The sequence below is a fragment of the Corticium candelabrum genome, chromosome 20 (assembly GCF_963422355.1).
Source record: "Corticium candelabrum chromosome 20, ooCorCand1.1, whole genome shotgun sequence".
In the NCBI taxonomy this organism is placed as follows: domain Eukaryota; kingdom Metazoa; phylum Porifera; class Homoscleromorpha; order Homosclerophorida; family Plakinidae; genus Corticium; species Corticium candelabrum.
Window position 1 is genome coordinate 2627447 of NC_085104.1, and position 23276 is coordinate 2650722.

Genomic DNA, 23276 nt, shown 5'->3' on the forward strand with positions numbered 1-23276 from the left:
CTGTCTATTTGTTTGTTTGTCCATCTGTTTGTCAGTTTGTGTTTGTCCATGTGTCTGACAATCTATTGGTGTGTTGGTCTTTCCATCTGTTTGTCGGTTTGTTTGTCTGTCTGTTTCTTTGTTTGTCCGTCTGTTTGTCAGTTTGTTTTCTCTGTTCGTGTGTTTGTCAGTTTTTGTCTGTCCATATGTTTGTTTGTTTGTCTGTCCATGTGTTTGTCAGTTTGTTTGTTTGTTTATTTGTCTGTCCATGTGTTTGTTTGTCTGTTCATGTGTTTGTTTGTCTGTCCATGTGTTTGTTTGTTTGTCTGTTCATGTGTTTGTTTGTTTGTCTGTCCATGTGTTTGTTTGTTTCTTTGTCTGTGTGTTTGTTTATTTGTCTGTTCATGTGTTTGTTTATTTGTCTGTCCATCTGTTTGTTTTTGTTTGTCTGTCCGCTTGTCTGTTTGTTTGTCCATCTTTTCATTTTGTTTGTTCGTCTGTCCATCTGTGTATCTATCATTCTGTGCTAACGTGTGCTTGTTTCCTCGAGACATCAACAAATTTCTATGGATGGTTCGAATTGGAGGCAGCACTGATCGAGGCGCTCACATCAAAGAGCACGACTACTACACACCTGCTGGCGAATTCCGTGTAGACAAAGAGGGATCCCCGATCCTCCTCAACTGCCTCATGTACAAGATGTGTTACTACAAGTTTGGTCAAGTGTACACTGAGCAGGGCAAGCCAACCGGCTACGATCGAGTGCGCAATGTCGAGATCGGAAACAAGGACTTCGAGTTGGACGTGCTCGAGGAGGCGTACACGACTGAACATTGGCTCGTTCGTATCTACAAAGTGAAGGGTCGTGAGAATAGAGGCAATTAACATGTAACGAGAGAGAGTAGTGTTTGCAACTGTTTCGGGCGTCTTGACTGTATGGATTGAATACATTCGTTCCTCAATTGCTGAATGAAGCACTTGATGTAGTTTGAGTTGTTCATCGCTCGTCGCTATAGAAAGTGTCTGCCGAAATGCTCTGCATGTGTGAGTAAGTAAGCCATCACGATGATAGGACTGATAGGACCACGATATATGGCAATAGTAAAGTACTTGGTCCGTGGGTTATTCAGCCATTCTAAATATTTAAGTTTTAATTTGAAATTTGGTTTGAAATTAATTGTAAATTAAAAATTTTTGAAATTTAATTGTAAACTTTGAAATTTTGAATTTAAAATTTAAAATTTTGGTTTTTGAAGCAAACACTAGGTGGTTTATTCTTTTTCCTTTTTCCAATTTTTTTGAAATTTTTGAACGTTTTCTTTCGTTGTGTTTGTAGGCTCGGCATCGTGGCTTTACAAATCGAACATTAAGAAAACAAGAGCAGCACAAACAGAAGCATGAAAGAGGCGGCGTTCTCGTTTTCTCTTTCATGCTTCTGTTTGTGCTGCTCTTGTTTTCTAAATGTTCGATTTGTAAAGCCACGATGCCGAGCCTAAAAACACAAGAAAAGAAAAAAAACGCTCAAAAATTTCAAAAAAAAACAATAGAAAAGGGAAAAGAAGAAAGGAAAGGAGTGTATTTGTTTGGGACCCGAGAGAGGGGGTGGATCTTATTGCAACATCCATTTTTAAGACCTGCCTGTCTAATGTGACCATTTTGTGCGAACAGTAGGTGGTCGTATCAGACAGGTTTTACTGTATTCTGGATTGTCCTCACAAAAGTCTGAAAGGATGGCAGCTGATTTCTCCTGTTCGGGCAGAAAACTTCCGAAGAGTTAGTAGACGTTCTAACAGATGAAAGAGTAGATGAAACAGCCAAGACAAACCAAGGGTGTAGCTTGGCATGGGCTAGACTGGGCTATAACCCCATCATTTGTAGGCGTAGTCATAAAAATTATGGACTATAACTTCGTGTGAGGATATATATATATATATATATATATATATATATATATATATATATATATATACCACCACCCTTTTTTTCCAGTCTGGATCTGCTACTGATTCTACCAAATCAGTCAGTTAGAAGCCAATAAAAGTGGGTGTGTCTCATAGCATCTTGAAGTTTAGCTCCCCATTTCTTGACGTCACGCTAAGTCCCACTCCCTGGACAAAGAATACATACACATGGGGTGATACCACCTCATCTATCCCGTTTCGGAAAGTTCTGTTCGAGTGGTACACTCTATCCAACATAACTGTACCTTATCCAGAAAATTATCGTCCTAAACGAATACGCCTAACGAAAGAGATAAGAGAAAAAATTTGATATTTGTGTCAAAAAACCAAAAATTTGTAATCAAGTTTCAAATTTGAAATTTCAAAATTAGAATGGTTGAATAACCCACGGGCCATACTTACCCTGTTTGTAGTCTGGGTTATGAGCTTACTATACTGCATTTAATTCATGACATTCTCAAACACAATGTTGTCTATTCGTATGCTGTTTATCTACATTGTTGGTATGTCTGTCTGTATGTGTGTGTACGTGCACATGTATGTGCGTGTGTATGTGTGTATGTACGTGCATGGATGTGGATGTGTTGTAAAGATACAGTAGTACAACTCAACTGCAGTGTTGGGTAGCATAGAAATCAGTTTTCAATGTCAAACAAGTCGCTGATGCCTTCGCGTTCGTCAAGACTGAACAAACAGTCGGTGCTGTTCAGCGGTTCGAGTTGTATGAAACTCAACTCGTCGCTGTTGTAGCTCCCACTCGAAGGGAGATCACTCGACAACATCGGTTGAGACATCCCAAATAGATCGTGAGTCATCGGACTTCCAGGGATCGAGCGATTGCACGTTCCCGGTGACATGTGACCAAACGAATTGAAGCCTTTCCGATCGGATCCCGATTGCAGACTCTGAACGAGAGTGGCGATCTTTGCTGGCGTTGGCGGGTTGGATTCGGTTGTTTTGGAATTCGCCTCGAGAGCTTCTTGAACGAGAGCGAGATCGGCTAGTGTGTCGCTGTATGCTGATGGGGAATCTTGTGTGATTGAGTTGTGAGGAGTGTCTGGGTCGGCATCGGTGAGAAGTCGAGCTTCGCTGTCGTCCGGGTTGTCTGGACAGAGGAAGACGTCGATTGGACCGTTGGTGCTTTTCAAATAGATTTGAATTTCCTGAGATGAAAGAAAAGTGTCACACATAATTACAGACAGCTAAAGAATGAAGTGTGTACAAACATTAGACAGACATACAGACATGGACATAGAGGCATGGACAGACAGACATGGACAGAGACAAACAGTGGACAGACAGACAGACAAACAGACACGGACAGATAGATGGACAGACAGACAAACAGACAAACAGAAATGGACAGAGACAGACAGACAGACGTGGACAGACAGACAGACATGAACAGACACACAAACAGATAGACAGACAGACATGGACAAACAGACAAAGACATGAATGGACAGACAGACAAAGAAGAGACAGACAGACAGACAAACAAATAGACAGCCAGCCAGACAGACAGACAGAATGGACAAACAGACAGACAGACAGAATGTACAAACACACAGACATGGACAGACAGACTGATGGTTTTTCAGTTGTATTCATTGGTTTGTACATGTCTCTGACCTCGTCGGGTTCCGGCACTTCCAACATGGTCTCTGCTGGTGCCTTGATGGCCATAACCTGTTGATCACTCAAACTCTGGATCGATCTGATGTCATTATACGTCACAAATGCCAATGTGAGATTCAAGTCAAGGGCAATACCAAACAACTCACTCGAGTTCAACATGGACAAACACAGAGACAGACTACGCGGTCAGACAAACGCTACGTAATGAGGATATCTTGAGTTGAGGGAGTCTTCGGTAAGTTTCTTCAAGGTTTCTTGGCTTTGTTTGATCAACGTATCCAGTTCTTCCTCTCGAGTGTTCATCTTGTTCAATTCCGATTCCAACGTGAACTTCCTGCTGCATTCTGCTGCAGCAGAAGTGGCATCATTTTCATTTTGTTCTCCTTCGTGTCCCCTGGAACAACATAAACATAACAAACTGAACAGAATGAACGAATGAACATAGGAACATATGGACATACAAACATGTGAACATACAAACATACGAACATACAAACATGTAAACATACAAACATATGAACATATGAACATACAACGATGTGAACACATGAACATACGAACATGTGAACATACAGACATACGAACATATGAATATGGGACATACAAACATACGACATATGAACATGTACATACAAACATATGAACATACGAACATGTGAACAAACAAACATACAAACATACAAACATATAAACATGTGAACAAACAAACATATGAACATGTGAACAGATAACATACACACATACAAACAAACAAACATACAAACATATGAACAAACAAACATACAAACAAACAAACATACGAACATACAATCATACAAACAAAAACAATCATATAAACATACAAACATGCAAACAAATGAATGAACATACGAGAACATACAAATGAATGAACTACCCGCGTGACAGTGACTGCTTGACTATCAGACATCATTTATTAGTTTATTAGACACAGGCTATGTTCATACTAGGGTTAGAAAACGGGGGGGGGGGGAGTGCGCTAATTAATCATAACATCCTGCTGTGCTATCATGCGCAAGGTGTGTTCTCACATGCTGAGCTTGTCCAGTTGCATCTAATTAGTCATAGCTGTGTGAACTCTAGCAGACTGCAACTGATTGTATAATGTACTCGAGCTACGCTACTCAATTCCCACACAATAATTGAAACGTTTTCCGACCGCTTTCCGTCTTCGAGTGCCTTCTCCAGGTGTAGAGATCACATGTGTGTGATAGAACAGCAACAGCTGCCTGAACCTATGGATGCGACAACGTCTTTCACTACAGAATTCCATAAGTCATGCTGTGGATTCGATTTCCTCAAGAAAAACTGCCAGACCAACACAAAGTAGAGCAATCTACTTTGATTCATTGCTGTGATACGCAATATGAATAAACTGGAATATTTTGACAAGCGCTAACCCAGCACTAACCCAGCCCTACTCTAACTCACATTCCTGTCGTAAACTGACCTGATTATTGTAATTGGTTATGCTAAGCAGTAGCAAACCCAGTTCTAAACCCTAGAGCGAACACAGCCACAAACTTCTACGTACAGAACACTAAAAGTTAAAATATTATCAATGACAGATCAAGTCAGTAGAATCACGGTCACAGCAAACTACAAGTTAAAACTATGATTGACTGACTGACTGCCTAAATGCCACATTGACTGCCCTTACTCTATTGTATTGGATAGGTGCCCATCAATCCGGCATTATGTATTGAAGGAATGCATCTTTCAACACAAGGGATGTTGGTCTGCATTCAAAGGGTATAGTACTACATGCTTAGCAACTGCATCCACAACGAATTAGCTTACACCCATTGGACGTTGTTCTTCGTTCTTTTCTTGATGAGGCCGACTCCTTCTAGGACGTTTGTGATGTCGTAGATTCTCCGTTTTTGTACAGTTAGCTTCTCGGATGCCGCATTGAGGTCGATGACCTTGTCGGGTGAAGCGTGCATCATGGTGACAAAACGCTTGGTGAGTAAGCCCAATGATGTGTCGTAACGATTCCGAGAACAATCAGGAGATCGTCCTGTGATCATAGAGAATCACAATCAGACAAGCATAGGTAAGTCATTTGTGTGTCTAGTATGTTGTGTATGTGTCAAGGTGTGTGTGTGTGTGTGTGTGTGTGTGTGTGTGTGTGTGTGTGTGTGTGTGTTTGTCTGACAACATGAGTAGCTCCAAATTCTTACCATACGGACTACTAACAGACGGCTGTCTCTTTCTCCTCCCATGTGGAGTCTTAAACCCATCTCTAGTCTGTTTACCGAGATTCAATTTTCTCTTTGCCTAAGAGACAGCCACATGTACATTACTGTTACGCACAACACGACCAGAAACTAAATACCCTGCACACAACAGGCCAATATATTTCCATACACAACACACACTGATGTATCTGGTCATACACAACAAGCAGTACACACACACACACACACACACACACACACACACACACACACACACACACACACACACACACACACACACACACACACACACACACACACACACACACACACACACACACACACACAATTGAAGATACAGAATTCATAAAAATGTAACAATTCAAATATTAATATTCATTAATATTAAAAAATGTTTAGAGAAGTATTACACTGCTTAGGCATCATCATCACCATGGCCACTTCCAGGTGTGTGTGTGTGTTTGTGTGTGTGTGTGTGTGTGTGTGTGTGTGTGTGTGTGTGTGTGTGTGTTAATTTAAGTTAATTCTCTTACTGTCAAACGACCCCAAAACATGAAAACCACGTCAACAACCAGCCTCTCTACCCCATCATTCATATCCAAAAAATCGGGGGCCCCCTTTAGGTACAACCCAAATTCCACAACTTCCAACCCTCACAACAATCACCACACAACAAACCGAGCAAACTCCCCACTCCCTCTCACCTGTGGACGCGTCGCATAAGCCGCACGACCAGCACACGGCGTATACTCGTCGCTCAAGTCTCCCAACTCGTCGCTCTCCGCGTCGTCGACCAAATTGTCTTTCGTCTGCGGCGTCCGAAACGCCGTCTTCATCATTCTGACTCGCTAGATCCGCTGGATGTCGACAATATGCCGCAATTCGAGGCGTGTCCACGTGCCCGGCGTCGATGCGATGAGGACGAATGTTTTTTTGTTGATTTGCAGTGGCGGCACTCGCTTGCGAGCGTGAAATCGACACGGATGGGGCGAGATGACAGTTTGCTGTATGTGTGGCGTCGCTCTGATACGCGTCGTCGTCACAGTGTGACGTAGTGGTGTGCTGATGTCTCGTCCAACGAGAGAGCGAGGTGGTGATCGCGCCGGCGCGAGAAGAGTCGGTTTCGCGCGGGTTTTCGAATTTGGCGCCGTTGCGTGTCAGCTGAGAACATGCGCAGTAGACGAGATATGAGAAATTAGCCTGAATCAATACTGGAAATGCAGTAAAGCTATCCATTTTGTTAATCTGACTTTACTCTAACTTAAATAAACAAATATTAATATAAGTAAATTGTTAGCACATCTTGTAGAGTAAACAAGATTGTTATACGGGAACTTTAACAAGATGCGCGGTAGTTTGGGATTGTGAGGTTTGCTGATGAGTGCATCAAAAAAAGGCAAAGATTCTACTTGCAGCGACGAAGTAGGGGCGGCTGTCGCTCAGGCACAGGCGAATGTACCGTCTGGAAAGCCTAATTCTGGTGAGGCCCCGTCCGGGGAGTCTGGCCAAACGAAGAGAAAATCAAAGTCAGAACGAAGAGCAGAGCAGAAAGCAGCTAGAGTAAATGTTTGCTAATAATTTAATTTGTTCTGTATGTGTGATTAGGTTTTTCTTGTCGTAGGAAGTCAAAAAAGCTTCGAAGTCTGTAGCTAAGGAACCTGCAGCAGCAGACAAGAAGCAGAAGACGACACTGGAAGGAAGTAGGACTTAAAATAGTATTAGTAAAATAATAATAATAAAGTATGTGTGTGTGTGTGTGTGTGTGTGTGTGTGTGTGTGTGTGTGTGTGTGTGTGTGTGTGTGTGTGTGTGTGTGTGTGTGTGTGTGTGTGTGTGATATTAGACAATATAGGAATCATTATATGCTGAGAGATACAAGTTGAAATTTTTTGTGTAAGGTAATGCACCAAAGAGAGTGCCTTCAAACATACAAGTGGATGACAAGAAGCAGCAGGCCAAAGTTGCGAAAAAACTGGCAAAGCAACAGGTGATCTTTCGTCTGTTTGTAACTGAGGCCTTTGTTTACTCTGTGTGTGTGTGTGTGTGTGTGTGTGTGTGTGTGTGTGTGTGTGTGTGTGTGTGTGTATGTGTGTGTGTGTGTGTGTGTGTGTGTGTGTGTGTGTGTGGTTGTGTGTGTGTGTGTGTGTGTGTGTGTGTGTGTGTGTGGTGTGTGTGTGAGTGTGTGTGTGTGTGTGTGAGTGAGTGAGTGTGTGTGGTGTGTGGTGTGTGTGTGTGTGTGTGTGTGTGGTTGTGTGTGTGTGTGTGTGTGTGTGTGTGTGTGTGGTGTGTGAGTGTGTGTGTGTGTGTGTGTGTGTGTGTGTGTGTGTGTGTGTGTGTGTGAGTGAGTGAGTGTGGTGTGGTGTGTGTGTGTGTGTGTGTGTGTGTGTGTGCACGCATGTGATTTACTATGCAGTTTTGTGCACAGTAACTGGCGACTTTCAATTACCAAATGACTTCCATTTTTGTATTTCTAGGCACCGCCTAGAACCGAGGTACAGAAGCAGGTGAAAATGTTCTCTCATCTTCATCAATTCAAACGAGAAGTCTCACTCACGGCTCATCTCAGGTATCATAAACACATTTCACAACTGATGCACAACACACTGCACAACCATCAGTAAATGACGACTGCACATGCCACAGATTGAGATTTTGCTTTCAAAGAGGCAATCGTGACTACAGCAATGAATCAGTGTTTGAAATTTTATGGCAGATGTAGTCGTCGTCTTGGCAACCTCACAAAATTTTTGGGTCATCAAGGAGTTTAGGACTTTCACATGTATTTTATTAAGCTACGAGCGTAAAAGAAGGACACCACAATAAGTAGTGGACTGCTTCGCGAGAAGCTCACTCTAAACGGGCTGAATTGACTTCCAGTCTGTCTGTTGGTATGTCGCTATGTACCTATGTTTGTACCTATGTTTGTTTGTAAACATGTGTCACACTTGGGGAGTTTGTCGAGCCAATCAGCAATCGTTTTGGGATGCGAAACGTAGGTGACGTAACAATAGCATATCGGTGTGAATCACTCTTGGGAATTTGTTGAGCCAATCAGCAGTCCTTTGTGATACAAACAATGAGTGACGTAACAATCCCGCGCACTATGACAGAAAAGTCATATCCATAGTAAAAACGTTAATTAAACTGTCGTCAAACCGAGAAGCGCAGAGTAAAGTTCAGACTAGAGTTGTACGCGTCTGTTACTTTTTTTTACAGAAGAATTAATCGCAAACAAACGAATTCATCGTTCTTCAAGAAGCCAAGCGAAGGTCCCATAGGACCATGCATGTGTATTGTTGCGCAAGACCAACATGTCATCCGCGATCTTCAAGAGCAATATGTTTTAGCTGTAAGTAGTACTGATGATGAACGATCAGCGGCGTCTTGCAAGAAAGATTCGTAGGAAACATTAACGCTGCTTTCTTTTGGATTCGGTCACTACACGTCGCTTCACAGTATTTCTAGGAGACATACGAGATCAATATTTATCTATCTAGCTACGACGAATTATCATCAGAACGAAAGATGCTAGCAACGTACGGCTCAACGAAAGCATGATAATCTCGTCCACCTCAGTAGTTAACTGCCAGTGATGCAAGATCGAGCACTACAGAAAAGAAATAACGTGGATAACAATTCTGCTCCGTCCAAGAATATATTTACAGGTGTAAGTAGGACTGATGATGAACGATCGACGTCGTCTTGCAAGAAAGATTCGTAGGAAACGTTGCGTTGCATGCTTTCCTCTGGATCCAGTCGCTACACATACATGTTGCTTCGTACTATTTCCTTGCACATACATTGATCTCTAGCTACGGCGAATTAATTTTAATGGAATGAGAGATGATAGCAATGGCTCAACGAAAGCATGATAATTGTGTCCACCTCAAGTGATGCAAGCAAGAACGCTACATGCAGAATTGAGAAATAATGTGGATAGCAAGCTCGCTCCGTGCAAGAGACGTAGCTGTCACGCATTTGCATGTACTGAATTCGAAGTGTAGTGTGGGACAGTGATGATATTTAGTTAATTAATTGATCATTAGCTTGTTTGCTAGAATGTATAATTCTTTGAAAATCCAGAGATGCGCCGATGTGATTAAAAATAATAATGATAATCTCAATAAATAGACAAAAATTAATAAAAGTTACATTGATATTCACAATAAACACACACACACACACACACACACACACACACACACACACACACACACACACACACACACACACACTCACACACACACAACTACACACACACACACACACACACACACACACACACACACACACACACACAACTACACACACACATTGACACACACACACACACACACACACACACACACACATACACACAACTACACACACATTGACACACATGCGCGTGCACACACACACAACACTCTTGTAGCTCTGAAGCGACGGTGTAAACGCAGCTTCATTTACTAGTTGATATCAAATAATGATACTGATTGTTCTGGTAAGTAAATGAAATCCCAGGACTTCAGAGGTGTCTTTCTCAGTCTGACCTGAGTAATTCCACTATTCTACTCTACAGCATAGAAACAAAAAATTATTGGGTCCACCATAACTTGAGTGACTTTAGTCATCAGGTTGGTAACCTCGTTGGAATATTGGTTGTCACATGAACTTAGTTAAGCCTGGTTCACAGTATTGACGCTGATGCCGACGTTGACACTGATGCTGACGCTGGAATAGAAATGAATCCTATTTCAGTGTTGGCGTCAGCATCAACATCAAAGGATGCCGCCTGCGTCAAGGCGGTGTCTTTGATGTTGATGCTCAGCTGAGTGTCAGCGTCAATATTGTGAACCAGCCTGAAGGCATCAAGGACAACTTGATGAGCACTCTTTCTAACTCTAGTGATAATAATAGTTGCGCGTTTGCCTATATTTAGTTAAATTAGAAACAGTTGCTAATAAATAATCTTATTGACAATTAAGTAATTGCTTAATTTTGGAGTCTGAGGCATTCAGAAGCAACTCATTACTGTGCACATCGTTACACACTTATCACTGTATACTAACTGACTAGACTATACAAGCATTGTATGAGTGTTTATTGTGTGTGTGTGTGTGTGTGTGTGTGTGTGTGTGTGTGTGTGTGTGTGTGTGTGTGTGTGTGTGTGTGTGTGTGTGTGTGTGTGTGTGTGTATTTAGTGTGCATCAGATTATATTGAATAATAATGATAATAAAATAATAATGCCTTGTTTGTAGAGTAGACAGTCTGACTAAGTATCTGTATATATATATATGCACTTTTTAAAAACTAACCCAAACCAACCCAAACCCCCCACTCTACAAATAGTCTAGAACGTCATCAGAGCAATCTATAGACAATCTCTCTAGAATTATCTTTGCATTATACAACCAGAGTGTAATAGAAAGCTGTTGGTGCAAATAGGACGTGGCCTGGCTCATTGTGAGGTGACTGTGGAATGTTGTTCTTCTGCAGATTGATTTTAAAATCTGGAGACTAGACGGCGACCACAAGCCCAGACTTTCAACAACTAGTGGATAAAACACACCTCCATTCTCACTAACAATGTCTTTGTATGAGCTGTCTTTCTCTCTTTCTCCAGCTTCTGCCGCAACCCCTGCTTGACAAGCTGCCTTTACCATATATGTTGGTTGGAGAGAAATTCTTATTGGGATGTCAAAGTAAGTCGGTTGCGCTCTCTCAAAATCTGGATGGTATACATCTCCTGGTCTTGCATTCGAGTCACCACAAAGCCGTTGTTCACAACGACAATTGGCATTATCAGATAATAGTGCTTCAAATACTACGTCAGCAAGAGCGTTGTGTCGTCTATTTCTCCAGTTTTCCTCTCCGCAACCCAGTAGATGGTCCCCATAACTGTCTAAAACCTGTCCACAAAAACAACGCTTTGAGCTTGGAGGAGGTGGGAAGAAAGGTATCCCCAACCATGTGCGAACAGCGATTATGAACTCCCTCTGGGGCATGGCAAGGCTGAGATTGGGGTTGGGTATTGCCCTTAGCCATGCTCCAGCGTGAGGAGCAGATATCGTGTTTAGTCGAGCACGATCTCTCAAACTTGCTTTCTCTAAGATGGTTGTTGAAGGCTTGGTGTCCAGGAGACATTGTAGGTCGCGTTGACTACTCGAGGTAAGATCAATGGTGTCAAACGAGTCAGGCACAAGACTTCGAATATGATCCTTAGCAGCAGACTCTCCAGGAAAAGAACTAAAGTCAGGCGACGAATAATTACTATTGGGCACTGACTCCTCCAGAAGTGGCGTAGTTGGTAGAAGACGAGAACATTACGACCGAACGGAGTTACAGCTGCCAATGAATGCAGAAGAGGACATTCTCACCGCCTCTCGTAGTCCTAGTCCCCCTTGACAAACAGGCAATGAAGCCTGCAACCAAGACATGTCTGAGGTGGAACATCGAATGATGGCATCAAGACATACCCCTAGGTTTGAATCAAATTTGGCCGGTTGCTGGATACCTTTGTTTGGTGGAACTGTTCTCAGCAAATTATTGATCTTGCAAGAGGATAGACAAGATCGTAGTAGTAGCAGCTGTATCTGGGGATCATCCATATCCAATAATTTCTCCTGACATTGAAGGACTTTGTCTACACGTTTAGCGATGTGGCCACAGTAGTACTCTTCTGATCCAAAGACAGGAGATCCAAGAAACTCTACACCACCCACTGACCCATCAACACGTTGAACCTCAGAAGGAAATTCCGAAAATTTTTGATCTTCAGAAGGCCAGAACACTTCACATTTGGTGGGATGCAAAAGAAGGCCAAAGGAAGGACCTCTAGACTGCAGAAGATGGAAAAGTTGAGCAATTTCAGGTCGAGGTCCAATGAACGTACCATCATCAAGATACCAAAGTTGAAGTGGAACTTTTCCAGCTGACCTTATGTCATCCATCAATTCTAAAACCACAAGTGAAAATAGAAGAGGCCCCAAAGGGTCACCTTGTTGAACTTTGCCTGATGATTGAAGGCGATGGTTTCCAAAACGAAGCTCTCCCTTAGAGTGGTAGCACCACAGTGCCCAAGAATATATTTCAGGAAGTTCTTTCCGAAGACGGAGCAGAAAAGAGTCTCTAAAACAGTTGTTGAAAGCATTGGACATGTCTATCTTTATGCAACAAAGACTTGGATTTTGACCATGATCATCAATGAACTTAGACAAAAGGTGGATTGCTGCCTCCATACCAGACTTGGTGCCAGTTCCCACTTGGCCATAGGGAAGAAGAATGTCGGGCAGCTTTGACCTTACAACCAAGGAGCAAACCCGGCTAACCAAACGTCGTAGAGTTTCACCTACAGCGATGGGATGGACTCCTTGGCCTCCCTTTTTGCAAAGAGCAGTCAACGGAGCTCCTGTCATAAACGGGGCAATACAACGATCCATTTTCCCGGAAACAGCCACATTTATCCACTGAGTTAACCTGTCAAGGCATTCTTGGGCTGCTGGTGTACACGTACCTACAATAGCATCCAGGAGGTGCTGAGGGCGAAGTTTGGAGAAACCTGGGCTGCTCCCAAGAGGAAAACCTTTTAATGACTCAAGCACATGGGAAGCAGTGGCACATAAAGCAGGCGGTAATTCATCAGACCAACTGGGTAGTGGGTGAAGAGGATGGCGATTTATCAAATCTTGCAATGCGTTGCTGTCATCTTCAGATGCACATCCTTGTGACTGTAAAGACCGTGCGGCATCACCATATCGACCTTCTCTTGCTAAGAAAGTAGCACGTCTAGCATTACTTTGCTGCAGTGACCTGTCTGTATTAACATAGCTTGTGGACTTGGACTGCTGTCCAGCTTCACTTTGTACTTCCTCCCACAATGACACAGGCATCCATTTGGCCATTGCTGCAGACGTGATTTCAACAAAGCGCTTACCACATATCTTTTTCTCTTTCCACCCCGAGGAGGGGAACGTAAGACTGCATTAGCAAACATATGTAATCGCGCGAATCCCCACAGACCATCATAACAAGCATGTTTCAACTCTGATGATAATACTTGGGCAAGTAGGGGGCGAACACTTTGTGGTATATGGCAAACAGTATTGACTGGCATTGATATAACTTCCTCCATAAACGCAACAAAAATCTCAGATTCACAAACATTACTAGAGCAGCCAAGGTTGTGTGCTGCTCTCACTCCTTCTAATCCAACATCCTCACACATGATAGGAGATAATACCCTGTCGACACCCACAGAAGAAGGCAGATAAGATGAAAATGACATTTCATGGTTTGTTGTTTCCACCGAACTCGACTGAGTTTCTTCCTGCCTCTTCTGACATGAAAGCAGGTTAGATAGCCACTTGGACGCACCTGGATGAACCATTAAACCTCTACAACGTGGTCTCCCAGCTCCTTGAATTCGGCGGCAGAATTTCCAATGTCGGGAGTAAAGAAAACCACAGGTACAGCAAACAGTCCATTCATTATTCTCGAGAAAGCTAGCAGTCGGAAACAATTGTCTAGTAACGTGTTTCATATTGATATGTTGCCAACGAGCTGAGTCATTGGGGAGAACTTTGTCACAGAGCAGACAACTAATTGAACCAGAACCAAAACCAGGTCTGTTGTGCTTTGAAAACCGGTCATCATCGTCGTCAGAATTTTCGCCATATGAATCTTCTAACATAGCGCAAAGAGACTCAGCAGCCATCACACACATTGCTAATACAAGTTGTTTGGGTCAAACGTAATGCCAAAGATGCGGGCTTTAGCACAATACAGCAAAAACCTCGGACTAACGCGAAACGTGGCATCCGCCGTCTTAGCCTTGGAGTCCTATATGTATATATATATATATATATATATATATATATATATATATATATATATATTGGTTTCAAGGTGTGTGTGTGTGTGTGTGTGTGTGTGTGTGTGTGTGTGTGTGTGTGTGTGTGTGTGTGTGTGTGTGTGTACATGTGTGTGAACACAAACTTGACGTCTCACTGTGAGCCATCATTATATTATTTCAAACAAATCATTTCTTTGCTGTATTGTTGCAAGGGCATTGGGTCTTACTATTGTCTGATGGTGTTTCTTCTTGGTTAATCATCTTTCTTTGTACGGTTTAGTTTTGCATCCGGTGGAATTCATCCTGCCATATTGAAGCTTGGCTTGCAGTATGCTGATGGCAAAATTTGTGGATCCAACGCAAGATGTTTCGGTCTTCTCGGTGCTTTCCAACAAGTGAGTTTTTCAACATACCGTATTTCTTCCAATAGTGGCCGCGGCCTCTATTTTTAACAAGGTTACGGAACTGAGGCCTCTAAATGAGGGTGGCTTGTATTCGAGGGCGGCCTCTATTTCTAAGTCTCTACTTCACACCATGACATGTTGGTACTTGAACATCACATTTCTTTCTGTTGACATAATTGGACACTTTGGAAGGTGCCAACTGCGGCAGGTTTAGCTGTAAATGCCACGACTATTATGATGGTACCATAATATGATACCTTCCAGATACATGTTGCTGTAAGTCGTATTGATAAAATGTAATTGATAAACGAGTACGCCTAATAGGATGGGATTGATACGGAAGCATCAAAAGCATGTGATATGGGCGTGGCCAGTAACTTTGCAGACTAGTGCGGCCTCAATTTGAGGGCGGCCAACAAGTCTCTTCAGCTGTGGTTTCTAAACGAGGGTGACTTCTATTCGAGTGCGGCTACTATTCGAAGAAATACGGACCTTCTTATACGGTGTTAGTCACTCTCGAGTCATAGAATGATCAACTGACATGCCAGCAAATTAATAGGCCGGGCTGTTTGACTGACTTGTTTTGCATGGATGTCATTGGACAGCAAATGTGCAATTGGTCAACTGTATGGCAGTGTCATCTTGTATTTAGGTTGTGAAAGACTACGAGACACCAGTGGACAAGGCGTTGTCTAGAGATCTGGATAATAAGATCAAGCCATACATAACGTAAGAAGAACAGTGACAATTTATTGTCTGTCTGTTTGTTTGTCTGTCTGTCTGTCTGTCTGTCTGTTATATTTGTCTGTCTGTCTGTCTGTCTGTCTGTTTGTCTGCCTGTTTGTCTGTTTGCATGTCTGTCTGTTTATCTCTGTTTGTGTGTCTGTCTGCTTGTTTGTGTGTCTGTCTGTTTGTTTGTCTGTCTGTTTGTTTGTCTGTTTATGTGTTTGTTTGTCTGTTTATCTGGCTGTCTCTGTTGATTTGTAGGTCCATCCGTCTGTTCATTCGTCTGTCTGTCTGTCTGTCTGGTTGTCTGGCTGGCTGGCTGGCTGACTGGCTGGCTGTATGTCTCTTTATCTGTTTGTTTGTCTACATGTAACTATAACATAGTAAAGATGTTATTAAAGCTATTTGAAAAGCGACAATAGCATCACAACATTTTTCATTTGGCACGTGCCAAACGGCATGTTTAAGACCGTCTTTTCTTGTCCTTCTCAGTCCACATGACTTGTACTGTCTAACAAAGCAGTTATGTCTAGATTTCTATCACAGTGCCGGCCACTATCTGTAGGCATGGGGAATGCCATAAAACAGCTGAAATTGATGATAACACAAATACCACTAGACATGCCAGAGGAAAAGGTACCTTTTCAGTTGTGTACAACAAACTAAGCAAAACATGCAAATTGTGATGCCACTGGTTATAGGCTAAAGCGCAACTACAGGACACTATTGATCGCTACATGCACGAGAAAATTGTTCTGGCAGACAAGGCGATTTCTCAGACTTACGCTCAGACGAAGATTAGCGACGGAGACGTGATACTTACGTTTGCGTGGTGAGTATAACTTATTTATTGTGGGTATGTAGATGGAGGGAGTGAGGGTAATGCATGTGCAGGGTTTCTCTCAGCTTTCTATTTAAAGTAAACCAGGGTGGGTTTAATATCAATTAGTCACGTGACTGAAATGTGACATTAAATAGTTGAAGTAACGATATCAGTTGCAGTTGTTTGCAACATTAACATTACTACGAGAACTAACCCTAGGGGAGAGTAGTATGTTCAAGATTTGTTGCTCACAAGGTGTCAAAGAATAGCATGTAGCAATCATGTCTTACACCTAAAGTGGCTACACCCATTTTCTTAGCCCGGTTCCGGGATGCGTAGCACAAACCCTGCATATGGATGTTGTTGTTCCCACACTGTAGTGTCACTATGTACCGTTGTTGCTTTTACGACATTTGAATGTACATTCAAACCTTCCTAATCCGGACAGTATGGGACCAGCCGCTGTCCGGATTCTAGAATTGTCCGGAAGATAGAGATACATGTAGCTAATGAGCGTGATATCCTTGAAATTCCAGACCATTATAATGTGAGGTTTGGTGAACGTCATACCGGGTCTGCATACAGTATGCGTGTACAGTACACACTAGTACTACACTGTAATGTATATATTTACTTTGTACTATAGTTACATACGTTACATACGCATTCTCCTACACACTGGCACGTGATAGTCAAGACAGGCTTGAGGATTGAGTGTTTATACGGGGAGTTGCTTGCCAAAGTGCCCACCCTCGGAGCCCCAAGATGTAATATCCTGGGTAAAAATGTCCGGATCTTGAAGGTCCGGATTAGGGAGGTTTGAGTGTATACACAGCTGATTGACTTTAGATATCCAATGGTCTACTTGTTCAACTGTTTGTGTGCCGGTTTGCTTGTCTATGGATTCAGCCGTACGATTTGTACCTACTTGTATGTCTTTTCCTCTTAAAACTATCCTGAAAGTTATTGTTCTGGTTTCTCAATGTTTGGCAACTTGACGGGATACATTTAAGTTGTTTTCTAAACAAAGTATGAAGCAGTCGTCGACATTGTTGGAATGTCCTTCTGTTTATTACTGTTGTTAACCACTTGATGGTGTTAGGGGTCGTACAAAATTATCGACAATTTCACGAGCATACAACCGCATCCTTTCTTGAAGCCCCTCCCCCTCTCCAAAGCGTATGCAATATTGTTGATGCACAATTCAATATCTTGACCATGGTTCCATCTATTAGAGTGTTGACGTGTGGTCTTCAATGCTTCTGCATTGATATGTACAGTTCTTCTTCTATTCCAGTTGATTTGATCGAATGATGGCAGCTTGAGGTTTCCAGGCATTCAAGTGGACAAAGTCGAAACATTGAGAAAGTTGTGGTAGAGACAGCTTGGCTCTTTATGGACAGCTGATGTTGTTAGAACGAAACCGGTCTAGGCTGCTGCGGTCAGACATGTTTGTGAATCCTGTACATATGCGTGACTAGCATGGGAACAATGCATGATGCAATTCCGGCCATGGAAGCCAGAGAAATTAGCACAAGCCATTTGCTATTGATCAACATCTTATAAGCGACTACAGTGGCTGTAACCCCTCCCCTAGCATGCGTTTGTATGCTCATGAAATTGCCGATAATTTTAAACGACCCACTTGATGGTGTTAAAGAGAGCCATTTATTTAATTTGTTGTATTTTGTCTTTGGTGTCAGGCTTCGTATAGTTTCTCGTTTTTGTGTAGTTCGTCGATTGTGATTAAAGTGTTGAAGGATGCTCACAATGCAAGGAAGAAGTTTAGAGTAATTGTTGTGGATTCACGGCCCAAGATGGAAGGTCTTTCATTGTTTTGTCTATTTCTGTATTTTGTGTTTGTTATTCTTTGGTTGTAGGTCGGGAATGTATGAGACGACTCGTACAACACGGAATACCGTGTTCGTATATCTTGCTCAATGCTTTGTCTTACGTGATGAAGGAGGTAGGTAATGTGTGTTTGTGGCTAGTGTTTCTGTCTTTATGTATTTTATTTGTTTGTCTGGCTGTTTGTCGGTGTATCTGTTGGTTTGTCTGTCTGTCTGTCTGTCTGTTTATTTGTTTGTCTATCTGTTTATCTATCTGTTTGTCTATCTGTCTGCTGTCTCTTTCTCTGTCTATCTGTTTGTTTGTATATGTCTGTTTGTGTATCTTTCTTTCTGTCTGTCTGTCTGTTTGTCTATCTGTCTGTCTGTCTGTTTGTCTATCTGTCTGTCTGTCTATTTGTCTGTCTTTCTCTCTGTGTATCTATCTGTATGTCTATCTGTCTGTCTATCTGTCTGTGTGTCTATCTATCTGTCTATCCGTCTGTCCGTTTGTCTGTCGGCTGTCTGTCTCTATGTCTGTCTTTTTATGTACCTGTCTGTTTGTTGTATGTGTTTGTTTTGTTTGTCGTCTGTTTGCTTGTATACCTCTGTCTGTCTGCCTGCCATCTTGCTTGTCTGTGTGTTTGATTGCTGTATATGTCTTTTGTACCGTAGCTGTGTGACTTGCATTTAAGGTTTCCAAAGTGTTCCTCGGTGCACATGCTCTCCTTGCAAACGGCTACGTGATGTCACGTGTTGGAACATCTATGGTCGCCCTAGTGGCCAGCTCCTACAACGTACCCGTCCTAGTCTGCTGTGAAACATACAAATGTTGTGACCGAGTTCAGACAGACTCGTTTGTTTTCAACGAACTAGGTGAGTGTATCTGTTGTCATGCTGGTTGTCATGGTAACTTCGATGTGGGTGATGTTCCAATGGCATGGGAGGGAAGAATAAAATATTCGTTGGTTTTATTATACAAAATCAGCTAGAACGTTACGTTAGGCACTTGCGGAACGAATTGTAACAATCCTGTCATTAGTTGCACGTTCTCCCTTATTGTTACTGTAATACATCAGATCGATGTTGGATAGAAGAAAGGCTTTTACACTCGCATGTCGACCACCAAAATGAAACTCACTTGTTGAATTCAAAACTACTATCTTTACGTTACTTTTCATTTGGCAAGCATGACTGGAGAATGCGGTTAATTCAAACCCGTCGGAAGCTGATAGAAAGGGCCTAGCGCACACTAATGGGCGTGGTCAGGTAACACGTGTTAACCTTTGTGATTAATACTCAATTGCACATGCGCACAAAGACAGTAGCCACCTATGTTTCGCATAATTGTATATATCTACAGAATTATGAGTTTTGCTACTGTAAACTAAGATCAGCCATGCCTCGCTATACAAATTAGCTAATGAATCACCTATACCATACAACGTTGGCAGATGTGTACTTGTGAAATGTGGGGACCAAGACCCCTTGGTCCCTGCGGCTCCGATGGCCCTCTAACAATGATGACAATGAAAGTGTGAGGTAGTAGGCGAACAAACAAATAAGACCCGGGCTTTACATATTTGTAGAGATATAGATATAGATGTATAGATTTATTGATGTTGATTGGTGATCAGGTGATCCCGAAGACCTAGCCGGTTCCCGGTCGAAAGGCAAGAGTTGTGGACTGGAAGACTGGCGCGACATCCAACAACTCAATGTACTGAATTTAGTCTACGACGTTACTCCGCCAGATTTTATCACCATGGTGATCACCGAAGTTGGTATGATCCCATGCACTTCCGTACCTGTAGTGCTAAGAGTCAAATCATGCACACCATAATGACCACACACACAGTAGCTTTGTTTATAATACAAATTTAGAGGTAACTGTGATTAACTTCCCAGTGTTTGTGTAGGTAGACACTCTTGGTAATAAAATAAGTGTTTGCTTACGTCATAACAAGCTTGGAACACAGTACACAGATTCCTGCACTGCAGGAGGCAACCTAGAGCATGAAAGCAATCGACTTAGAAAGCTTCCAGTTGTTGGTGTCAATGACGTCAGAATACAAGTTCTCCTCCCCATCCCAAATATGGCGACTTCACGACTGCTGCTCCTGATGGCGTCGGCTGCCGCGGTTGGGGTGGAAAGGAACCAGGCACGTAGGGCAAGTCTGAGAGTTTAAACTGTGGAGTAGCTGACCCCACTGTCGATGGCACAGAACTGTGTGGCCGTACTGTTGGCGCTGATGATGATACCAGAGCTCCTAGATTCGACTCGGATTTGAGAGTTGATCCCACGGGTGTTGCTCCCTGCTGCAAATAGGGATACAGAGACGTTGGAGGAACTCCAGGTAGAACCGGCGTGCCTCTCGTGATTGCACTCATTCCATAGGGCGACGACACGTGCAAATTGGGCGGGGACCGACCCTGGTGCCACGGAGGTCCCGGATGCATGACAGCTTGCGCGGCCACTTGGGCAGCCGCCAGCGCCTCTCTCTGCGCAAAATACGCTTGCAGATGCTGCATGAGCCGCATGCGCAGCGGGTCGTGCATGTCGAGTCCTTCGACTGACGTCAAATAGCGCGCCACTTCTGCAGCACACTCGCGGAATCCGAGCGATCGATAGTCGAAGCACTGACTCTCGGGGAACTGGGCGTCACCCGATCGGACCGCCTTTCCCTCCAGCTTGCCCTGATGCAGCATCTTCAGATGTTCGACGGTCATCTGCAGTATCTCCGCCTTCTCGAGCTTTGCAGATCCCTGCACGGCGCGCAAACACAAACACAAACACATCAGGAGCGTTTAGCGGGCGGGCCACCCGCGGAATGGCAACAAAGAGTCATGCAACTCGAGCGCAACGCTCACCTGCTTCTCGTAGGCCGCTGGCACGAGGCGGCGCAGCTCGTTGAGACTGTTGTTGATGCGATCTCGGCGTCGCTTCTCAATGATCTAGAAGGAGGAGAGAGCAATGAGGATCAGAGATGAGGATAAGGGTCAGAGATGAGGGTCAGGGTCATAGGAGTGTCAGAGATGAAGGTTGGAAGATGGTCAGACCGGCGGTCGACGGTCGGTCGAACGTTGGTCGACGTGTGCGCAGCTCGTGTCGGAGCGAGCATATCGCAGAAACGCGCGCAAACACGAGAGGAGTCGCGTACGGCAATGCTAGATGGAAGAACGACGGGTGTGCAGCCCTCGAGGAGAGCTACACCCCGAGATGCGTGCACATCACTTCATACTTACTCCGCGCCGTTTCTTCCTCGATGTCTGATGCTCGCTCAGCTCATCGTCAGCACCGGCCGTGTCTGCAGCTTCACTGTCAATAGCCATGATGATCATCACCCACTGCATCAGCACACGCGCCTACATATCACGAGCATCAACCCCCTACCTGGCATCCTTGGCTCCATCAACCGACTCCTCAAGATCACTCCCCGATTCGGAATGGCTGCGTTTCATCTTCACTTTTCGCTTGGCTCCAAGAGAGAGAGAGAGAGAGGGATCGAGTCCGAGTGGGTCAAGACGTGGCAACACCACAATGACGCAAGCTCTGATTGTGTAGAGAATGGCAAGTGACGCTCGTTGCGCCTTCTTGTAACGTCCGATTGCCTCGCGGCGTTCTCACCCAGCAGGAGGTGATTAAGGCGACAATTAAAACGGATTCGTATCGCAACGCAAACGGACTGTAAATTCGAGCGATTGGTCAACGCACCTAATTGCACTAATGAGCCCACTCCAACGCAACGACCAACACGTGTGCAGCCGTGGGAAAGGCGACAGTTCACAGCAAGACATCCGGTCTCCAGTTACTGCTTCACCATGCCTCACACTGCCACACAAATCCTACAATTCCCAAACCCTCAGTCTCTCAATCCAGCCTCATGATCTTACCACGACGCCTAGAAACCTCAGTGCTAGACCTAATTAACACTCAGCACCAGCACGTGCGCCTCGGAGTCGATAAGACGATTAGGAGAAACCACGTGCCGCAAGTGGGATTGACCGTTTTACGTAATCGCTGGCAAGGCGACGTCCACACACATGCCGATAAAGTGCACGTGTTTGCTACACGCGATGCATGCGGCTGCAAACAAACAGCGCGCTGCGGGGGCGAGAACGACCGGCGACATGGTGTTAGGAGTGGGCGGAGCGTTGGAAAGTGAGCGGCTGCATGGGCGTGACTAACACCATTCACACGTGAATGGACACCGAGCCCACGTGAGCTTGCAACGTGTGTGGACCCTCAACGCCTCAGGGAACGACCAAAATCGAAGTTCCAACGCAATTTCTGTAACCCGGCATGCAGCCATGTCCGTCGATTTCTCTATATTTGGGTTCGCATCTTATCTTGTGGTGAAAAACGCCGATTTGTGTGTTGATCGATAAGGCATGTAACGACGGTTGTGTGGTCGTGAGAAACGACGTCGAGCTTGCATTGCACGCGTCTCTGGGGACCGCCCCTCCTCCAGGCTCGTGTGCGTGCAATGGCACACTATCCAGCTTGCGGTATCCGATCCGTCTGGATGTAATATATGCGAGCGATAAGCTGCAGAGCAGATGAGTCGGGGTGTCCTGCACATGCACAGTGGCATGATCTCGATATTTTATTGCACTCTGAGTGAGTGAGTCAGTGAGTGCGGGACTAAAACCTCAAAGCCTGGGTGCATTGTACTACTGTGGGTATGCTGTTTCCAGTTGCATGTTGAGATGTTGGTAAACACTGATATGTAAACGGCACACTTATGGTCATGCTATGCAGTTGACTGCAGTTACCCCTAACGACATTCTAAATATACACACAGCAGAAATGTTGTTGTCATGCAAGAAAAACACCTTTACTTACTAAGAACACAGTGTCTCTGCA

At 43.8% G+C, this 23276-nt stretch overlaps 4 protein-coding genes across 4 annotated transcripts in view; 2 read left to right on the forward strand and 2 right to left on the reverse strand.

Moving 5' to 3' along the window:
• Nucleotides 1-941, forward strand: part of LOC134195646 (dolichyl-diphosphooligosaccharide--protein glycosyltransferase subunit STT3A-like) — a 7337-nt gene extending 6396 nt beyond the window's left edge. The window contains exon 15 of the mRNA XM_062664707.1: nucleotides 530-941. Within this exon, the coding sequence (XP_062520691.1) occupies nucleotides 530-864 (335 nt within the window). The 3' untranslated portion in view covers nucleotides 865-941. The remainder of the gene's footprint in view (nucleotides 1-529) is intronic.
• A 1517-nt stretch (nucleotides 942-2458) lies between these two features.
• On the reverse strand, nucleotides 2459-6885 carry LOC134195647 (transcription factor E2F2-like). Its single transcript, XM_062664708.1, has 6 exons — nucleotides 6502-6885; nucleotides 5780-5876; nucleotides 5397-5616; nucleotides 3793-3972; nucleotides 3573-3687; nucleotides 2459-3103 (listed from the first exon to the last, which is right to left on the reverse strand). Exons 1-6 carry the CDS (start codon nucleotides 6634-6636, stop codon nucleotides 2576-2578), a joined length of 1275 nt encoding a protein of 424 aa, XP_062520692.1. The 5' UTR covers nucleotides 6637-6885; the 3' UTR covers nucleotides 2459-2575.
• Nucleotides 6886-6986: 101 nt separating this feature from the next.
• On the forward strand, nucleotides 6987-20299 carry LOC134195643 (translation initiation factor eIF-2B subunit delta-like). Its single transcript, XM_062664704.1, has 13 exons — nucleotides 6987-7019; nucleotides 7107-7357; nucleotides 7419-7497; nucleotides 7695-7783; nucleotides 8271-8362; nucleotides 14911-15025; nucleotides 15687-15763; nucleotides 16294-16396; nucleotides 16462-16592; nucleotides 18316-18407; nucleotides 18464-18549; nucleotides 19105-19285; nucleotides 20047-20299. Exons 2-13 carry the CDS (start codon nucleotides 7175-7177, stop codon nucleotides 20250-20252), a joined length of 1434 nt encoding a protein of 477 aa, XP_062520688.1. The 5' UTR covers nucleotides 6987-7019; nucleotides 7107-7174; the 3' UTR covers nucleotides 20253-20299.
• Nucleotides 20272-22015, reverse strand: LOC134195644 (hairy/enhancer-of-split related with YRPW motif protein 1-like). Its single transcript, XM_062664706.1, has 4 exons — nucleotides 21804-22015; nucleotides 21656-21728; nucleotides 21281-21364; nucleotides 20272-21175 (listed from the first exon to the last, which is right to left on the reverse strand). Exons 1-4 carry the CDS (start codon nucleotides 21869-21871, stop codon nucleotides 20474-20476), a joined length of 927 nt encoding a protein of 308 aa, XP_062520690.1. The 5' UTR covers nucleotides 21872-22015; the 3' UTR covers nucleotides 20272-20473.
• Nucleotides 22016-23276: the final 1261 nt, after the last annotated feature.